The sequence below is a fragment of the Papaver somniferum genome, chromosome 3 (assembly GCF_003573695.1).
Source record: "Papaver somniferum cultivar HN1 chromosome 3, ASM357369v1, whole genome shotgun sequence".
Classification (NCBI taxonomy): Eukaryota; Viridiplantae; Streptophyta; class Magnoliopsida; order Ranunculales; family Papaveraceae; genus Papaver; species Papaver somniferum.
Window position 1 is genome coordinate 96,306,634 of NC_039360.1, and position 19,452 is coordinate 96,326,085.

Genomic DNA, 19,452 nt, shown 5'->3' on the forward strand with positions numbered 1-19,452 from the left:
CTTTATATGAATTTTAGTATGCTTGAGTGCAAACTCGTGTACAACAATTGGAATTTCGCATCAGGGTACTTTCTCCTGTAGTCAATAGGCATGCCAACCAAGGAGACTCTTTAATGCCTTCCAAGGTTCTGCATAGATAGCTAGGGTCTGGAGTAATGGTTTTGTGGGTACACCTCTGGTAAACCCTCCCGAGATTAACTCGGTTTTATTTTCTTATTATTAGTTTCGCTCGAGGACTAGAAAATAATAAGTTTGGGGGTATTTGATAGAGGCATTTATGTGTCTAATTTGTCCTTAATGTTTCGTATTGTTAGTACTCGATTACGTACTTATTATGGTGTTTTGTGTGTTTATAGGTACTTTTTGGAAATAAACATTGTTGGAAAATTCGGCTCGAAAAGTTGCTCGGGACACCTCCGAAGAACATTTGCTATACGGATCCCAGATTTGGATAAGGGGAACCCATGGTTATGTGTAGCCCAAATTCATCTTCAGCACCCAGGGCTATATGTAGCCCAAATTTGTCCACAACACCCATTTGTTATTGGCACCCAAGCAGCTGGTTAAGGGGCACCTTCATCCCCTTCGTTTGAACTGAATTTTGGCGGGAAAAAAAGATTTCTTCGACTGCAGATTAGGGTTCGAATTTTGATCAAGTTCTAGTGAGACTCAACGTCTGAAATTGTTTGGGAAGATTTGTTTGGGCATCACAGGCATGGTATGGTCGTCAGAATTGATTCAGTTTGGATGGAAAATCGTGTGGAAGCAACACATGGCAGTGCAGCTTTTAAAACCCAATAATCCCTGTTTTGGATTTGGAGGATTTATAGGAAGATTCAAGTGATACAATCGATTGGATTGGGCGTGTTGCAGCTAAACAGGACCGATAATTGCATCAGATTCGAAAAAGTTTGGTTGAATACGTGGATTTGGTGAAACAGGGTATATGCACATACCTAAGTTATTCTCAGGATTTTCCGAGTTATTTTTGGAGTTCTGCTTGTGGCTGGAGGAAGTTGGATTCGTGCTGGATGTTGACTGAGTCTGTCGGAATGTGTCAACACCATTCAGACGCGCGACAAAGTCGAATATGGAAAGATATTCCGGGGAGTATATTTTCTTTACTGCCGAAGTTATGTGGAAGATTTGGAGAAGATTCGAGAAGTTAATGAGGCCCTGTCGAGTATTTAAAGAGTGTTGGGATGTCATAGAAGGGGGGGTGAAGAGTTTGGGAGAGTTGCAAAGCATCAAAAATTCGAGATAATCAAGTGGCAGGAAACCACCATTTCTGCTTTTGTGAAGAAAACGAAGAACATCGACCCACTCATTGGACGCCTAAGGACACTCGTTTATGCTACAGTGGTAACGACCCACAGCCGAGGGTCGTAGTTCAGGAGACAGTCTTAGAGCAACAATAGTTCTCTGGTTTAAACAAACCCAATTTTGAATTATTTCTCCATTTTCTCCTTGTAAACACCTTTTTGAGTAATGAAAATTCCTTTGAGTGTGTTTTCACCATGCAGAGCTAGACCCCATTACTGGGACAACGGAAGAAGCAACCTTTCATGATTGTGGTAAATGAATTAATTCTTTTATTGACTTTTTGCATAGATTTAATTGCTTTATGATTTCTATTAATTATTTGTTATTTTATTAGATGCCGCATGCTTAGTTCTAAATACTTTAGTTGCGTCATGCTTTTAACTTACAAATAATATTTTACGAAATCTATTTTTGGCAAAGAACTAGAGTCACAACTTCTTTTGTTTGTGCTATATTGTCTAGAGTTAATGACTGAACCATAATAATATGAAAAGTAGTAGAATCCTGCGTCTCAGCGTCTCTTCATCTTATGACAAATTGTGTATATATATTTTTCCTTATTTTCTTTATTAAGTCTTAAAACAAATTCTCAATAAATCTGAGTGAACGAATCATCTTACTATAACTCAATTGAAAAATATCATCACGGGGATACTAGGTAACCATATTGCAACTCATGCCCATTTGATAAGTGCATAATTCATATGATTTTAGTGTCCATCCATACTTGTTTTAACTATTATTCTTGCATGTATTTGTGTTATTACTCTTGTTTTTTCCTATTTGTCTCCATTAGGTGAATCACCAGAAAACGAGCTACAAATTTCTAAAAGTATCTAACAAGAGAAGTATTCCAAGTATCCAAGTTCCCAAGTCCAAGAGAAGTTGAAGAAGTGCGACGAAAAGGAGCAAATCTCTCAAAATCAAGAGACGGGCCAAAGACCGAGATTAACTCATTAAAATTAAGGGTTTATCATCAACATATTAAATAGAATTGAAATATAAAAAGAATGCAAAAAAATGAGGTCATTCCGAGTTCGGACGAAGAAGTTGTGGGCAAAACAAGCTTTTTATCGAATACCGAAGACATAAAAGTATGCAAACGGATTTTCAGTATGCAAACGGGTATGCATACTTAGTTCCCATGGATTTAACTGAAATTTAAGTATGCAAACGGTTATGTATACTGGTGAAGGTCAAAATTCACGGTTAGGGTCTTTATTTCATAGTTTCGGGTCGGGTTCCTAAACCGACTAGGATACTTGAAGTCCAAGAAATGTAAACCTATATAAATAGGTACATGCCTTCCAGATCATTATCATCTCATATCACAATCTAGGATTTATTCGACATCAAAACCTCGGGTTTACCCCTTTAGGGGGAACCTATTCTTCTTTGTAATATGAGTAGCTAAATCCTTTGTTGATTAAAGATGAATTTAATGTTCTAAGCGTAAAGCTTTATTATTAATACAAATCTATTGAGAGTTTTTATCATCATCATTTGTTTTTACTATATTTAGGGTTTATGACTAATTTCTAGATTGTTCAAATGTACCATTGGATTAATCATTTGATCATTCTATTGCTAGTAAAGGGTTAGGATATCCGTGTAATTGTTGAATAACCCTTACACAAGTAGAGAACGTGAGACCTCTCAGAGGGATTTTGTAGAGCAATCGTGTGTGAAGACAACACTAGTAAGTGGATCTTGCGCTAAGAGTCTAACTGTTAGGATCAACCTAAGTTCACATAACTTAAAGCTTCTGATTGGGTTACACCTTGAGTGCGCTACTACTTGGTGGTTCAGTTGGATAAAACTTGATATGCGAGCGCTTCGATATCCAGTTACATAAGGAACTTTGGGGATAACACTGCTCTAGCTATTATTTTACGGTTGGTGATGGATGGTTCTAACAGAAAATAAATAAGTATTCTAATTCTGCTATCGCTTGGTAACGACGAATGATTCTTTAATCATCTCTTTTCTTTATTATTGTCTTTTTATTTATCTCACAACCAAACCCCCTTTGTTATTTACTTTATCTTGCTGATCAGATAACCTATCAATTACACATCTCTCTGTGGGAACGATCTCTTACTACCGTTATATTACCAGTTAATTAGTGGGAAATATCTTTAGTAATTTGTTGTGCCTAGGACAACGTATCACCATTCAATTACACACAATTATGCTCACAAGAAGTAAAGGCACATCATGCTCACTGTTGAAAAGAAACTTAATGATTACAAGAAAGTTACAGAGTTCACACCTGAATTGTGACAAGCCATGCCCGCCTCAAGATCTACGATCCACTAGTTCATCCTTTACATCGATCGTTGTTAATAAAGACTAACTGTTAATCACACAGACACTACAAGAGTTTAGCCAAAAGGCTCATACAAGGTTCATAACAAGTCCATCTAATGGTTCTAAACCCATTTATGATAACTCATTCTCTACCCTTAGCATAACTAAGAGTTTACTGGTCCGACTATATTGATTCTATAGTCCATTAGACAAGTCTTAAGAAGATCTACAACTTTGTAGAAGGAACCAAAAGCTAATTCGGACCATAAGGGATCCAAAACATCAAAATAGGAAAACTAACTCTAAACCCAAGTCCATGGGCCTGATCCGGCACGACCTACGACACCGGCCCATTACACAAGGTCTGAACCAACTGGGTCAATTAATGGTCACTGATAGTCAAAGGGTCAACTAACAGTCAACGTCAATCAACAGAGTCAAGGTCAGGTCAACTAATACATTCAGAGTCAACAGTCAAAGGTATAGTCCAACTCGGTCAAGGTCAAACCTGGTCTTGGCTTACTGAGCCGATTATGAGTCGGCTGATTCAACTCAGTCAGACACACCGAGTCAGCTAAACTGACTGAGATGACTAATAGGTATACTTCTATTGCAGAAAACTACAACTCTACTTCGTACAATTTCAAATCTACCAAACTAAAATTATACATTTATTCTTAAACAAACTTTGAATTTCAAATACAAATGCAAACTATGCCTACCTGCAATTGCAATAGTTCTTCTTTGGAAATTTCTACAATTGGAACATCAATAGCAGTAGTTATCATTCAATATCATCTCAGTTCCATTACTTTACCTGTACTACAAGACATGGAACTTCACCTAATCATCATTCCAATACTTCTATCACATAACAACTCACTGCAACACACCATTTAACCACTAACTGCATACATTAACTTTAACTCAGGCACTTCTAACATCAACTCATACATTGTCTGCACTTTCACCTCTACCACCATATCCATACCCCATTTCATTCAATCTTCATAAGAAACACCACTATTCTTAACATTCAACACAAACAGTTTCAAGTTCAACTTCCTATCCGCAATTCAGTTCAACATAATTACAAACACTTCTCTTAATCTTTACAACACATTCCATTTAATCTATAGTTCAAACATACTGCCATCCTAACTTCAAACTAATTCTTGTCATGAAGAACATTCTCATCTTCCCATGCATCAATAACAACTCAAACAACACTTAGTCACTACTTCAACTCTACCAAATTATATATGTATCTTTCAGAACTTCAACCAAGTAACACCACAACAATTCAAGTCCCTTCTTTTATTCACAACAGCACACAACAGACAACCGTTACAGAATCACCACTAAAATCTGCAACAACTCATTCATATAATCAAAAAACAGTTTCACTATTCAACCATAACAGTTCTAGCTTTAAAACTTCAACAACATCATTACTATTAAATTTCATAACCTTCTCTAGTGTGAATTATACAAGATACTTAAACCATCTTCATATCATCACAATAGATAATCAATAAAACTCAATATACTAAATCAAAAGATTAAATTACTTTACTAAAACAATTTAGAGAAGCAATTACCTTAAACCATTATGCTCACGCTCCAACCAGTTCAATACTCATAATAACTTCACCATCGCCAATTTCATCTTCCCTGACTTTCTTTACAAACCCTAATTTCTTCAATTCTTCCCCAGAACAACTTCAACATTTAATTGACTTCACCTCGTTCCTCAATAGACCAAACCCATCCTTAATTCTTCTTATTCATTACCAATCGAACCTTTAGTTCATCTTGAGAAACCCTTGCTAGTTATTGATAGCAGAACAGAGATTGGCTTTTAAATAACCTTACAAGAACCAGAAAATAGGATCATAACAGACACGATTAAGTAGTGGAGCTACTGGTAACTCTACTGACAGACTCAATCAACAACTAAAACCCTGAACAATAGGGCTTATTCACTGCTAAAGACTCGATTAACTGACTTGACTAATAAGCACGACTAACAACTTCAACATTTCCTCCCTTAAACTGAAACCTGGAGTTCAGTTTAGTATTGCTTCAGAGCTCATTCCCATCAAGCCACTAAGCCTTACAAAGGTATTCAGCTTCAGTGGCTTCGTCATTATATCTGCAACTTGATCTTGACTGGGGCAGTGAATTAGTTTGATAACACCATCATTTGTAAGATCGCGAAGAAAGTGAAACCTGACATCTATATGCTTACAACGGCCATGTAGAACAAGATTTCTTGACAAGGAAATGGTTGAACTATTATCACAGTGAATGATTGTATGCTCACCACTTTGCATCTGGCTCAAATACTCCAAGATTCTCCATAACCATACTGCTTGTGTTGCAGTTGCAGCAGCTGCAACAAACTCTGCCTCAGTTATAGACAATGTAAATATAGCCTGCTTCTTCGATAACCAAGACACAACTCCAGAACTCACTAGAAAAGCATAACCTGATGTGCTCTTGCGATCATCCACATCACTTGCATAGTCACTGTCTGCATAGATTTCTAAGTTCTCATCTCCTCCCTTCCTGTAGAGAATACCATAATCTATTGTCCCTTTCAAATATCGCAGAACTCTCTTAGCTGCATTGTAATGGAGTTCAGTAGGACAATCCATAAATCTGCTCAAACGACTTACCACGAACATGACATCAGGCCGTGTGGTTATTAGATACATGAGACTCTCTCAATCAGTTGTTTGTATTGGCAGCTATCAACCCTTATTCCTTGCTCATCTTTGTGAAGTTGATAACCTGGAACAATTGGATTAAGGACTGAGTTGCAACCAGCCATCCCCAACTTCTCAAGTATTTCTTCTATGTACTTCTTTTGACAGATGAAATATCCATCAGCTTTCTGCATTACCTCTATTCCAAGAAAATGACTGATCTTGGCAAAATCAGTCATGTCGAACTCTTACATCATAGAGTTCTTAAACTCATCAAAAAGTCTTTCATCATTCCCAGTGAATATAAGATCATCAACGTAAACACACACAATCAAAATTTTACATGCCGCTTCTACTTTGATGAAGAGTGTGTGTTCATAACGGCACTTTACAAACCCTTCTTTGGAAAAGTACGATTCTATACGACTGTACCAGGCTCGTAGATCTTGCTTGAGTCCATACATGGCTTTCTTCAACTTGTATACTTTGTCTTCTTCACCTTGTACAGTGTATCCAGGAGGTTGAGCAACGAACACATCTTCATTGAGCTTACCATGCAGAAAGTTTGACTTCACATCAAGTTGATATATACTCCATTCTCTTTGAGCAGCAAGCGAAATAACCAATCTCACTGTCTCCAAACGAGCAAATGGTGCAAATACTTCAATGTAGTCTACTCCATATTCTTGAGTGTATCCCTTTGCCACTAATCGAGCTTTTAGTTTCTCCACTTCACCACGTTCATTGAGTTTTGTTTTATAAACCATTTCACCCCTACCTTCTTTGCACCAACAGATAAAGTGATCAGTTCCCAAGTATCGTTCTTCTCAATGGCAGCAATTTAAGCATCCATGGATGTTCTCCAAGACGCATTGTTGACAGCATCTTGAAAATGAACTGGATCTGTGGATGTGGCCATCATTGCAAAGAATGATGCATCTTCTTCTTCATATGAGAGTCCTTCTCCACTTGTATAATCCCTCATCCATATAGGTTGTCGTCTTTCTCTGACTTGTGGTGATGGTGAGCTTTCACTGGAGCTTGTCGCAACATTCTGATGTGAACTGAAGCTTGAGTTACTTGGGATGCATCAGGTGCTGGTTCTTCTTCTACAACAACTGATGAACTGCCTGCTGCAATTTACGCACCTCCATTAGCTGCAACAACTGCATCATATTTTTCATCTTCCCATTCTAAGTCAACAAGAACATCTTGCTCATACTCCTTGTCCCACTGTAGACAACCATCTTCTTCAAAGACAACATCTCGACTTACTATGATTCTTTGGGAGATTGGTTCATATAGTCGATATGCTTTTGATTCTTCACTGAATCCAAGAAGAACACATTTCATGCTTTTGTTGTCGATTTTAGTGCACCTACTATCAGGTACATGAGCATGAGAGATGCATCCAAAGACTCGAAAGTGATAGACTGATGGTTTAACTCCACTCCAAGCTTCCTCTGGAGTTTCATTCTTCACAGCAACTGTAAGACTTTGATTCAGCACATGTATTGCCCAGTTCACTGTTTCTTCCCAAAAAGTTTTTGGAATTTGCTTCTCAACAAGCAAACTACAGACTATATTCATAATAGTCTGATTCTTCCTTTCTGCAACACCATTCTGTTGTGGAGTGTATGCAGCTGTGAGTTGTCTTTGTATGCCATTGTCGCTGCAAAATTTATTAAACTCACTTAGGGTGAATTCCCCTCCACGATTAGTACGACGAACCTTAATAGACATGCCTTTGTCTTTCTCAACACGACTTCTAAACATCTTAAAGTATCATAAGCTTCTAACTTTTGAATAAGAAAATATATCCATGTCTTACGACTAAAATCATCAATAAAAGTAATGATGTACCTTTTTCCACTGTTGGATATAGGTTTGATAGGTCCGCATATATCCGCATGTATGAGCTGCAGAACTTGTGTTGCTCTCCATGTGGTTTCTTTTGGAAAAGGCAACCTGTATTGTTTGACAAGTAGACATACTTCACACACCTTTGTCATGTCTCCAAGTGAAGGAAAACCATTCACCATCCCCTTCTGTTGAAGTGTTCTCAGACCTTTACGATTCAGGTGACCATATCGTTGATGCCACAGTTGAGCAACATCTGCAGTAACAGAAAAACACATCTGCTCTTTTCGCTTTACGTTTTCATATAACTTGAACATTCGATTGGAGGACATTGAAATCTCTGTGATCAGACCCCTCTGAGGATGATATATCTCGCATCTTCCTCGTTCAATCACTATTATCAAACCTTTATCTGCAAGTTGTCCAATTCTCAGTAGATTATTTGTCAAATTTGGAACATAGAACACACCTATGACAACCTGAGTTATACCATTTACCATAATAACAACACTGCCCCTTCCCATTACTTTCATTCTTGAATTGTCACACAACTTCGCTGTATCTCTGAAGTCTGCATCCATGGTTGAGAATAGCTCCTTCTCTCCACACATGTGATTGCTGCAACCAGAATCGAGATACCACATGCATACCTCATCATGATCCTTCACTGCTTCATCTGTATAGGACATCAACAACATCTCTTCTCCTGTCTCGACGTAGTGTGCCTTCTCATCAGTCTTGTGTGGACATTAATACTGGAAATGTCCAAGTTTGTGACACCCAAAACATTCAATTGCATACTTATCAAAGTTGTGCCGTACGCTTCCTCTTCCTCGACCACGAAATCCACCACGTCATCTGCCTCTTGAAGATTCACCATATGTAACTTTCAAGGCTTGTTCTTCTTCAACGTGTGCATTCATACGTTGTTCATGAACCAACAAATTAATTTGAAGTTCATCAATTGAAAGTGTACTAAGATCCTTTGATTCCTTAATTGAACAAACTACATAAGCAAAGTTTGGAGTCATGGACCTTAAAATTTTCTCAACAACATCTTCTTCACTAACCTTGCCTTTGTGCTGTCGCATCTTGTTGACAATGGTTAACGTGCGAGAGAAATAACCATTCACCGATTCTCCTGCCATCATGCTAAGCACCTCAAAGTCTCTCTTGAGGGCCTGTAATTGTGCACGTTGAATGTGATATGTTCCTTGGTACTTCTTTTTCATTGAATCCCAAATGGCTTTGGCATATCCAGTGTCAAGAATGGTTTGCAAGACAGTTCTGTCAATAGCCTGAAACAAGTAGTTCTTCGCCTCAGATCTTTCAGCTTTGCGTCATTGATCTCCTTCAATTGTGCATCTGTTGTTTTTCCTCCTGTTGCTGCAGTTGTAATCCCTTCCTCTACAATACTCCAATATTCTTTCGATCTTAGAAAATTCTCCATCAACATGGACCAATGATCATAAAACCCATCAAACTTTGGAATTGATGGTTGAACAAAGTTGCTTTCTGTTTCCATTCTTAATTGTGTCACTCAAAAAACTCCAGAAGGATATTTCTCACTCAAATCACTGAATGAAAAGCTACTGCTTCTCACACTTCACGCTCAAAAACAGTCACACTTAAGAGAAAGACTGTTGTTTTCTCACAAACCAGCTCGTGCTGGCTCTGGATACCAAATCTAGAAACCAGAAATATTGAAAAAGCTGTATTGCTTGTTATTGATAGCAAAACAGAGATTGGATTTTAAATAGCTTTACAAGAACCAAAAAATAGGATCATAACAGACACGACTAAGTAGTGGTGCTACTGGTAACTCTACTGACAGACTCAATCAACAACTGAAACCCTGAACAATAGGGCTTATTCACTGCTAAAGACTCGATTAACTGACTTGACTAATAAGCACGACTAACAACTTCAACAAGCTCATCGATGCATCACCGAATCAACTTCAGAACTTCGATTAAACACCAACCTCTTTCGTTTTGCATCACCATCTACTCAAATCCCCCTTTAATTAATCAACTCCTCCATATCTTGAACCCACGTGGAAACCCTAGCTTTCTGATTATAACAACATCAGTTTCTTCTTTCCCGAACTCAATAAACATCGCCACCATCACCAACAATCACATTTTGATCTTTTCCTAACCCTCACGATCACAAGACTCAATTTAATCTCTCAAATCTCTATCGGATGAAGGACAATGAAGAACGAAAAGATGAAACGAAGAAAAGAAAGATGCGAACTTATCTTCTGGGTCGACTAGGTATAAGGCCAAATAAAATGTTAACGGCACCCGAGAAACGGATAAGGGCAGCCAGGTCGTCTAAAGGAAAATTACGATTTTGCCATTCACGAGAATCCGATGTTTTCTGCTTCGTCCGGTATCCGAATGACACGTTTGAGTAGTCCATTGTGCATAACTTTTTGAGATCTATCTAGTGATGCTAGTTTAATATCTAGATAGTTGTTAGATTAATTTCTAATAATCAACGTTCGTCTCTACTTAATCGAGTCATTAGCGGCTTAGTCGTCTCTTGACTGATCTAATAGCGTTGACGAGCTTGAAGGTCCTTACACGATCACTCTGGTTAGAATCGACTGATGTAGTTAGCTTTTAGTTTTAGTTTGTGAAGGAAATAATATGAATGGAATTCAGTTTTGAAAGGTTTTGAATAGGTTTCAAATCTAAAATGACAAAGTTTGAAATTATGTCTTAAATAGTGAGGATAATTTCGTACTTTTACCTAGTTTAAATACCCTTATTCTTTTAATCTAGATGCGTGAAAAAAATGGTAGACCTCACCCAAATATAAATACTTTTATTCGTTGAATACATGTTGTCGTGAATTTGACATCTAACATAATCTTTAAGGGGTAGGATCCATTGACATGGTTTGAGTGACATAATCTTGACATTTTAGCGCCATTTTTCTACCAAATCCAACCGGTAATGAATTTAAAGCTAATTTTTGGTGAGATGTTCTTCTTATAAGTATATACACTCCAACAAAAAAAATAAGAGCATTCCGAGATGTATAAGACCACCATCTACCGTTTTGAATATCGATCGTTGATAATTAACGGCTGAAATTAAAATTTATGGATGGTGAAGTTTCGTATTTCAAAATACTCTCATTTTTGGTAGGAATGTAGAGTATTGTATGAGGAACATGTCACCAAAATCTTAACTTCAAATTCATCGTCTTTAAGATTTTTTAGAAAAAAAGGTGTCACCATGTCATGATAATGTCATTCTAACCATGTCATCGGATCCTTCCCCAATCTTAAATACTTTTCCCCGTCAATTATGAAGGTATCCACGAACAGCCATAGAACTTTATTTTTCTGACTTGGTTGGGGGATACCCAGATTAATTGGGGTATACCTAATGAGACAAAACCTGGGTCATTTGAAGTAAAAGAGGACAACCTTTAACCATATATTTTCAAAATGCCTAATATATCCTTGCTTAATTAACACTAATAATGTGTTTAGGTTAATTAATTTAGTTAATTAGTTGAATTAAAATTCTCAAATTAGGTATTATTTGGATTGAACTCATGGCTTATGTGTTATGATTTTTGAGGATTTTTTTTTTTTTTGAGATTTTTTTTTGTAACGGAAATGAAACCATACTAGCCAAACACTTTTACAAAGGGAATTGCAAAGCTGCTGAGTGATTTCGTACTCAAAATTACAGAAGAAATCAACATTTTCAATTCTGAAAGTATGAAAAGTCGGCAAGGTCGACAAAAAAATACCCTGGCGACTATAGGATTTTTGACATACAGAGAAAGGTGTTTAGAAATGCATGATTAGTCGACAAGGTATTAATTTCATAACCTGCCGACTAAATTATAGTCGACAAGGTATAAGGATGAATACCGTGACGACCCTGTAAATGCTAATTTCATAGATGAAAACTCGTCATGATATTCGACCTAAGAAGCTGCCGACTAGTATTAGTCTGCAAGGTCGTCCAAAAATACCCTGTCGGTGTTGTTGGAATCATGTATTAGTCGGCAAGGTCGGCAAAAAATACCCTACCGGCGTTGTGGAATCATGTATTAGTCGACAACGTCGACAAAAAGATACCCTGTCGACTTTTGATAAAAATGTGAAATAAAAGGTTTGAGATTGGGTATTACATACTCAGTTTGAGATTGGGTACAAAATCATACCCAATCTCAAATCCCGAATGTATTTTTTGTTTCATTTTGATTTTTTTTTCTAATTATTCAACGAGAATGAATATTTACCAAGTGATAATTAAGATCATTGTATAATAGTAGAATTACAACCGAGACTATCATCCGGTAATAAATTGGTCGGAAGCCTAGAAACAAGCTATGTTCCAACACCTTTTTGAAAAACTACGCCTAGCCTATGAAAAAAAACTCTCTGACTCGAACATCAGCATCATGGCTAGCCATATAATTGCGCAAACGCTTCAGAAAGTCTATGAAACCATCACCTAATTCCCCTGAGGTGGTAAAGGCAAGTGTCTCAAAACCAAACCATGAGCCGTGCATTTCTCAAAATATTTAACATTCTTACGAATAACAGCAAAATCTGGGTGTTGGAGTTTTAAATAGATTTCATCATGTAGAGTTTTCAATAGATTTTGAAAATTGTTTTTGTTTTGATAAGCTTTAGGTGTTAGTTTTAGTCGACAGGGTCTAAATTTGGATGAAAATAGTAAGGACAATTTGGTCTTTTAGCATTTTTTAGACACCCCTTAACATAATACCTTGGATGGATTTAAAATGGATATATACTCTAATTAATCTAGGTGTACCTCAATCTCCCCAGGTTTATTGTTACTTATTCTCACAGCAACCTAAAATACTTGGTACAGTGTAAAATGGCATGCAAAAACCCGGTCTAGAAAGAGACCTCCGTGAAACAACCAAACACTTGTCTCTCGAATCTCGGCGACGTGTTCCTAAACATATCCTTGGCTTAGTTGAGCTCCAACTAGTATAGTTAGGATGAACTCATGGTGGTGCTGAAGCAGCTGAACAGCAATTCACGACAAATGAAAAACACTAGCTAGTGTCTACTGGTATGGTAGAACTGTCCTATTCTAATTTTCAGCTTACTGATGAATGGTTATGACCCGCAATGATGAAGAAATGATTAATAATAGTTGAGACTAGAGATTAATGCGGTCCTTAATTACATACATAGTGTACGAATTAAATAGTACATTGGAACAGTGAATATTTGTTGTGATATAAAAAATGTTTATTTGATGGAATTTATGAAACAATGAAAAGAATGGAATGGAAGGAAGTAATTAGCCTCGGTCATACAAAAAGACAAGACGAGTAGAAGTTATAACAGTGGTCTACACAACCTACTCTCCTGTATTGACATCGAAAACAGAAGTCTTACACAGTGTGAACTGTGATCTGTGAAGAGTGAAGCGAGAGAATCACACGAAAGTGAAGTGTTCAACTAAAAGATTGTGGAGAGAGAGTGAGAGAGGACGATTAATATACTGTTTCCGTCTTGTCTGCCTCTGTCGTATAGACTGAATCATACGGCATACGCCGTACATGAACGTTCTAGATTCGAGAACACTCTCACTACTCTATCTGATCCACGGTTCTAAGTACCGTATATACGAGCATGTTGGTAACTTGGTATAATACGGAAACCCACTGATAATGATACGTAGTTACCGACCTTGCTATGTTAGCTGTGCAAGTTATAGACTATTTTCATAGCGACCTTGCTACAGCTAGTCCAACCGTGACTAGTCCAAAATTTGGACAATAAGTGTCACAATCTTAACGGTGAAGAGGGGAATGATTCTAACATTGGGATTGGTAGTGGGATGAAGATGAGAATGATCAAAGGTCTGGATTAATTGTCCTATATCTGGACTATGTTAATTGTCCAAATTATAGACTTTTCCCATAGCTACATACGCACACAGTCTTGTATCAGAATGCATGCTAAAAATGCAAGATATCCTCCTGACTCGGTCAATATACTTTTGTTAGAGGGATATTTAATATTTTACACCGACTTAGAAATATATAACGAGTCGGTTCTAATCGGTGATTCGACTATGATTTTTGCTCTTCTTTTAGAGAAAATTCATTTTTATTTTCTAAATATTTCCTCAATGATGTGACCAAAAAATATTGATTCATGATTGTTCATCTAGAGTCTAAGACCTACCAGGAGTGCCAAAAATTTACCATTTTGAGATCGAAGGTTTGGATTAATGTCACGTCATGGGGAGCAGGGACAGAACTACAGCCAGGCTTTTCCTGACCGAAGCCACCCCTAAAGAAGTCCAAATCCATAATTTGATATAACCTAATTTATATTAGGTTATACTTTGTGTGTAGATATTTGGCTTAAGCCGGGGCTAAAAAAATGTTCAAGCCTGGGCCATACTAAACTACACTTTTGGGTTGCCAAAATTTAAGGAATTTTTTATAGAGAAAAAAGATGAAAATTTTCTACTCACAAACGAAATAAATGAAGATTTAATGCGGGAAAAACAAAAATTCCTGAGAGAACAAGGGAAGAAATAGTTGAACGGGGAAAGCGGGTAATAAAGTTCTCTAGAGAGAAAAGATAAGCCCTAATCAATAGGGTCAGGTGTTAGTGGATGGGCGATATTGCTTACGCGTCCGATTCGTGTAAACTGCGTGTTTCAAAAATTCACCCGCGTCCAATTTGCCAAGAAAAAGATCATGGATTTTGGTGTTTTCCTCGCCATAGGCACGAAAAGCGACTATAAAAAGATTAATTAAGTGTAAGCGCTCACATATTTTGTGCCTTTGGCTTTGGCGAGGCGCCATCGTTACGAGTCGTGCACCCTGGACGTCTGAGCGGGCGCTATTGAGCGATGCAAGTTGTGTGGGAACATTTATCTCGCGACAAATGTTGCAACTCGATGCACAAACCATTAAATACTATATTGGTTTGGTTTGGCTATACGTTTTTGTTGTTTGTTCATCCCATCGTGCGATCTAATGAATGAATTTTGGAATTTCCCTAAGAATCTTGTATCAGTACTTACTCATATAATGGAATTTATGAATAATAAGAAAACAAATTTAACAAGAAAGTTATTGTTTACTATCGAGTAATGCCGTAAAATTATTTATCGAAAGTTTTCATATTTAAGGAAATGATCGTCGAAAAATATCAATCGACACTTACTTATGAAAGCATGAATTCATATATTTTATGTGGGAGCACTTGCCTATGTAGCTAAAATCGTTCACAAGTCCGATTTCCAAGCGATACTCGCTAGTTTGCCGAGACAATCTTTAATTCTCCGCATATACCGAGTATAGCGAGTTACAAGTTTGGTTTTTCCGAGTTTTGGCGAGTTCCAAGTCTGCTTTTTCAGAATTTTAATTTACACTAAAGATTTTTCCTAGTATTGATGTTACTACTAATAGACATGATCAACAAGACTCCCTAATATAATTATAGGATTAAACCCTAATAAAAACCCAATAATGCTGACCAAATTATTTATCCCTAATGTGTTTGTAGGATCACATGCCCCGTATAATATTTTATAAATTAAGTGAAAATCCATGCATATTCTAATATTTGCATCCCTAAATTATCCTTGGCCCCATAAAATCATGGAAAAAGAAAATACCGTTATATTTTTTTTTAATCTTTAAACATAAGATTTGAAAACGTATATACATAAAATTAAGGAGATATGATATATCCCAGGCACGTTACATTCTTACATATGATCTTTAGAAATTAAAAATGAAGCCACAAAATACAATCTTATTTATGATCTTTATAAATCAAAAATGCGGCCACAAAATAATATAGGATACATTATTTATATGTTCCTACTTTTAAAACCCAATAAATATATCCTCATACAACAATAAATATGTTCATACTTTTTAATAACCTTATCCTTTTAAAATTAGATTACCTTAATGCCTTCACCCATATAAATTTTTTTTATTTCAAAACGGAACAAATTTCTTCCTCTACCACTTCACCACCACCACTAGCACCACCATCACCACCACCAACATTCAACTACCATTCCACCACCACCGTTCAACAACCACCACCTACCAACCGCCACCACCACTAATATTCTACCACCACTAGTCCGTCGCCGCCACCACCACTAGTTGGCCGCCGCCGCCACTGGTTCAGATTTTTTGTATCAACAAAAAAAGGATCAACATTAGAAGTTTATCCAATTTAGGGGATCAACTACCATCGATTACCGTTGTTAATTCCCTAATTGGATCAACAATGAAAGTTGATCCATGTAAATATAGTGAACTTGGCGTGAGTCGAACACGCATCATCTGACATGGAGTCAGTCATGCTACCATTGCACCACAAGTTCAACATTAGAAGAAAATTACATAATTTAAACTACAAGCATGATTATACTTATCCAAAGGAAATATTGTCAACAGTAGGAGTTGAAAGGATCAACAACAGTAGTTGATCCCATAAAAAATTGGTCAACAACATGAGTTGATCCGATAAATGGGATCAACAACAGTAGTTGATCCCATAAAAAATTGGGTCAACAACAGGAGTTGATCCCATAAATGGATCAACAACCGTAGTTGATCCCATAAAAATTGGGTCAACAATAATAATTGATCCCATAAAAACATATAAACAATAGCAACACCCATTCCTGCAACTCCTCCACCAATAACATCACCGATCCTTGTTGTTCTCTCAATAACTCAGCACCACCATCAACCATCAATTCAATAAAAAACATAAACACAAACTTTATAGCACCTCCATCACCACATCCATAGCAACAACAACACTGCAACACCAATACCAAGAACCCTAGAAAAAGTTTGGTGAAAATTTTCAAAATTCTTAGCTCACAAGCGAGATTAAGATGAGATTAATGTAAATCTAGACTCTAATTATGAATCAGATACGAAAATTGAGATGAAAACAAAGCTATTAGGTTACCAGTAAAAATTATATGCAACCAAAATGATGAACATATGAACTGAATCAGTCTTGAGCTTCGATGAACCGAATATGAAAAACTTATCTGCAACTCGAAATTACCAAAATCGAAATCAGATCTTTCAATCTGTGTGAATCGGATGAACTAAAATATGAATCAAAATCAGGTCTTGAGTTTTCTGTATCAGATCTGAAAATAAAACGAATATGTTGATCAACTCTAATAATAAATATCACTATTGGTGTTGCTAGTTGTGGTGGAGGCGATCGAGATGGTGGTGGTGATAGGAACGATGAATATGGTGGTGGTGAGAGCGATGGAGGCGATGGAGATGGTGGTGAGCTCGATTGTTTCTTCTCTGAATGAGAAATAAAGAAGATAAGAAGAAGCAGAAGAAGGTATAAAGGTTAAAAATGAGATTATGAAAACTATTTTTTTATTGTAATTTCAATTATGCCACTAGAGATATTTGTGAAGTCTGTTAGGGATATTTGTGAAGGCCCATCAGAAGGAGGGACAATAATTCAATTTTCACAATAATATTTTGGATTCGTTTGTTTTGTTTTCGTTTTTAATAGCAGGATTACATAAGCATTTACGAAGTTAAGGAACGTAGAAAATTGCAAAAAAAAAATCAACTAATCTTTTGCATAAGAAGAGCAATGATACACCTGCCACGAAATATCCCTCGAGAAACTCTTGAGATAGGATCCGATGTCTAGACATCCCTCTATCATTAGGATATACAATGTCGAAAAGTAGACTCAACCACTAATTTCAGTCGGTATTTTTTATGGGGTTCTCTGTCGACTGAGCTAGCATTTTCGTTTTCATAATTTGTCATTTATTTCAAAAACATTTTTTTTATCAATTTGTTGGAATTAATATACCAGTAAAGCTATAATATATACTTCAGAAAAAGAAAAAGAAAAGAAAAAAAAAAACTATAATAGGAGTCGTGATTAAGTTTTTGAGGCTTCAGTGTATTCTTGAGGTTTCTAAGAATCAAGTCATTATTTATTAGGGAACTAACCCCCTCAAAACAGATCCTTTTCACCTTCTTAGATTCGGGTTTCCTTGTTAAATGTATACATTTGGTGTCTGAGTAAGGACATGGAGTGGACGGATATTGCTCCCTCTTTCTGCTACAGTTTTCACCATCTCTCCCATTTAAAAACCTTAAACCCACATACCTAAACACAGCAAAGCATATTATATATTGATTTGCTTCTTGGGGAACGGCATGCTCGCCTTCGAGAACAAAGAGAAGATATGTTTATCAAAAAACAAAGAGAAAGGCACATATGTTGACCAGGACGTTCTAATGGAAAATCTGAGTGGACACATAGGGTATCTAGTCTTGGATTGGGAGACTAGGATGAGGGACCACGGGGTTCCATTGCTTCAAAGCTAGTTAAAATGTTAAATACCTTGGTGCATTTTGAAAATGAGCGTCAATATATGCTTAACATCGACCCTGATTGTTTGACTAGATTTAAATTATCACTCCAACCAGACGTATCTCTCAATATGGTGATATGGATACCTTCACCCACCGGTGTGATGGTTTCAAAATCAGTATTTGTCAACCCTGAGGAGAATGTATCCATCCGAACGGTCAAACCGAATTGATCTTAGTCCTTCGATAGCCTACTGTGTCCATCTGGTGGTCTACTTGTAACAGAAGTTGGGATCACAATGAATCAAACTGGCCACTGAAGGTGTAAACTGGTCCCGTTTTATAAAATCGCACGGATTTGCTTGGTCCACATTTTTATGGCCAACTCGACTAGGTTCACGTAGAATATCTCCTATGGGGACACACTGTTTTGATTTTGAAAATTGCGTCAATAGTGTGTACCGGACTACCAGTAGTACCTTTAGAAGCGTGGGCCGGATGTGTATGTATATAGCAGTAGTATACTGGCATATATCCGTAGAGTGAGGACCTCCTTTGCATAGGCCAACATTTGAATCTTCTAGAAATCTATACTTTCTTAAACTAAGAAACGTTCCTCACGAAAAGAATCTTCGCTTATATAAAGTCAAGAGCTCCAAGATATATTATTTTGATTACCTAAACTTTTCCTTTTGTCTCAGTTCCCGAATGGTAGTATCTTGTTTCCGGGAATGCTCAGAACATTTTTATAACGTTGCTTATTTCTATCTCTTTTTGGGCTCTTCTGTTCCATCTTTCTTTCGCTTTATCGAGATTTGAGTTCCCCAGGAGTCATTGTGCTCGCTCCCACGTCCCAATATGA

At 36.9% G+C, this 19,452-nt stretch overlaps 1 protein-coding gene across 1 annotated transcript; it reads right to left on the reverse strand.

The window, feature by feature from the left end:
• Positions 1-9,058: 9,058 nt before the first annotated feature.
• LOC113359767 lies at positions 9,059-9,436 on the reverse strand. Its single transcript, XM_026603349.1, has one exon. The coding sequence runs from the start codon at positions 9,434-9,436 to the stop codon at positions 9,059-9,061; it is 378 nt and encodes a 125-aa protein (XP_026459134.1).
• Between the last annotated feature and the right edge of the window lie 10,016 nt (positions 9,437-19,452).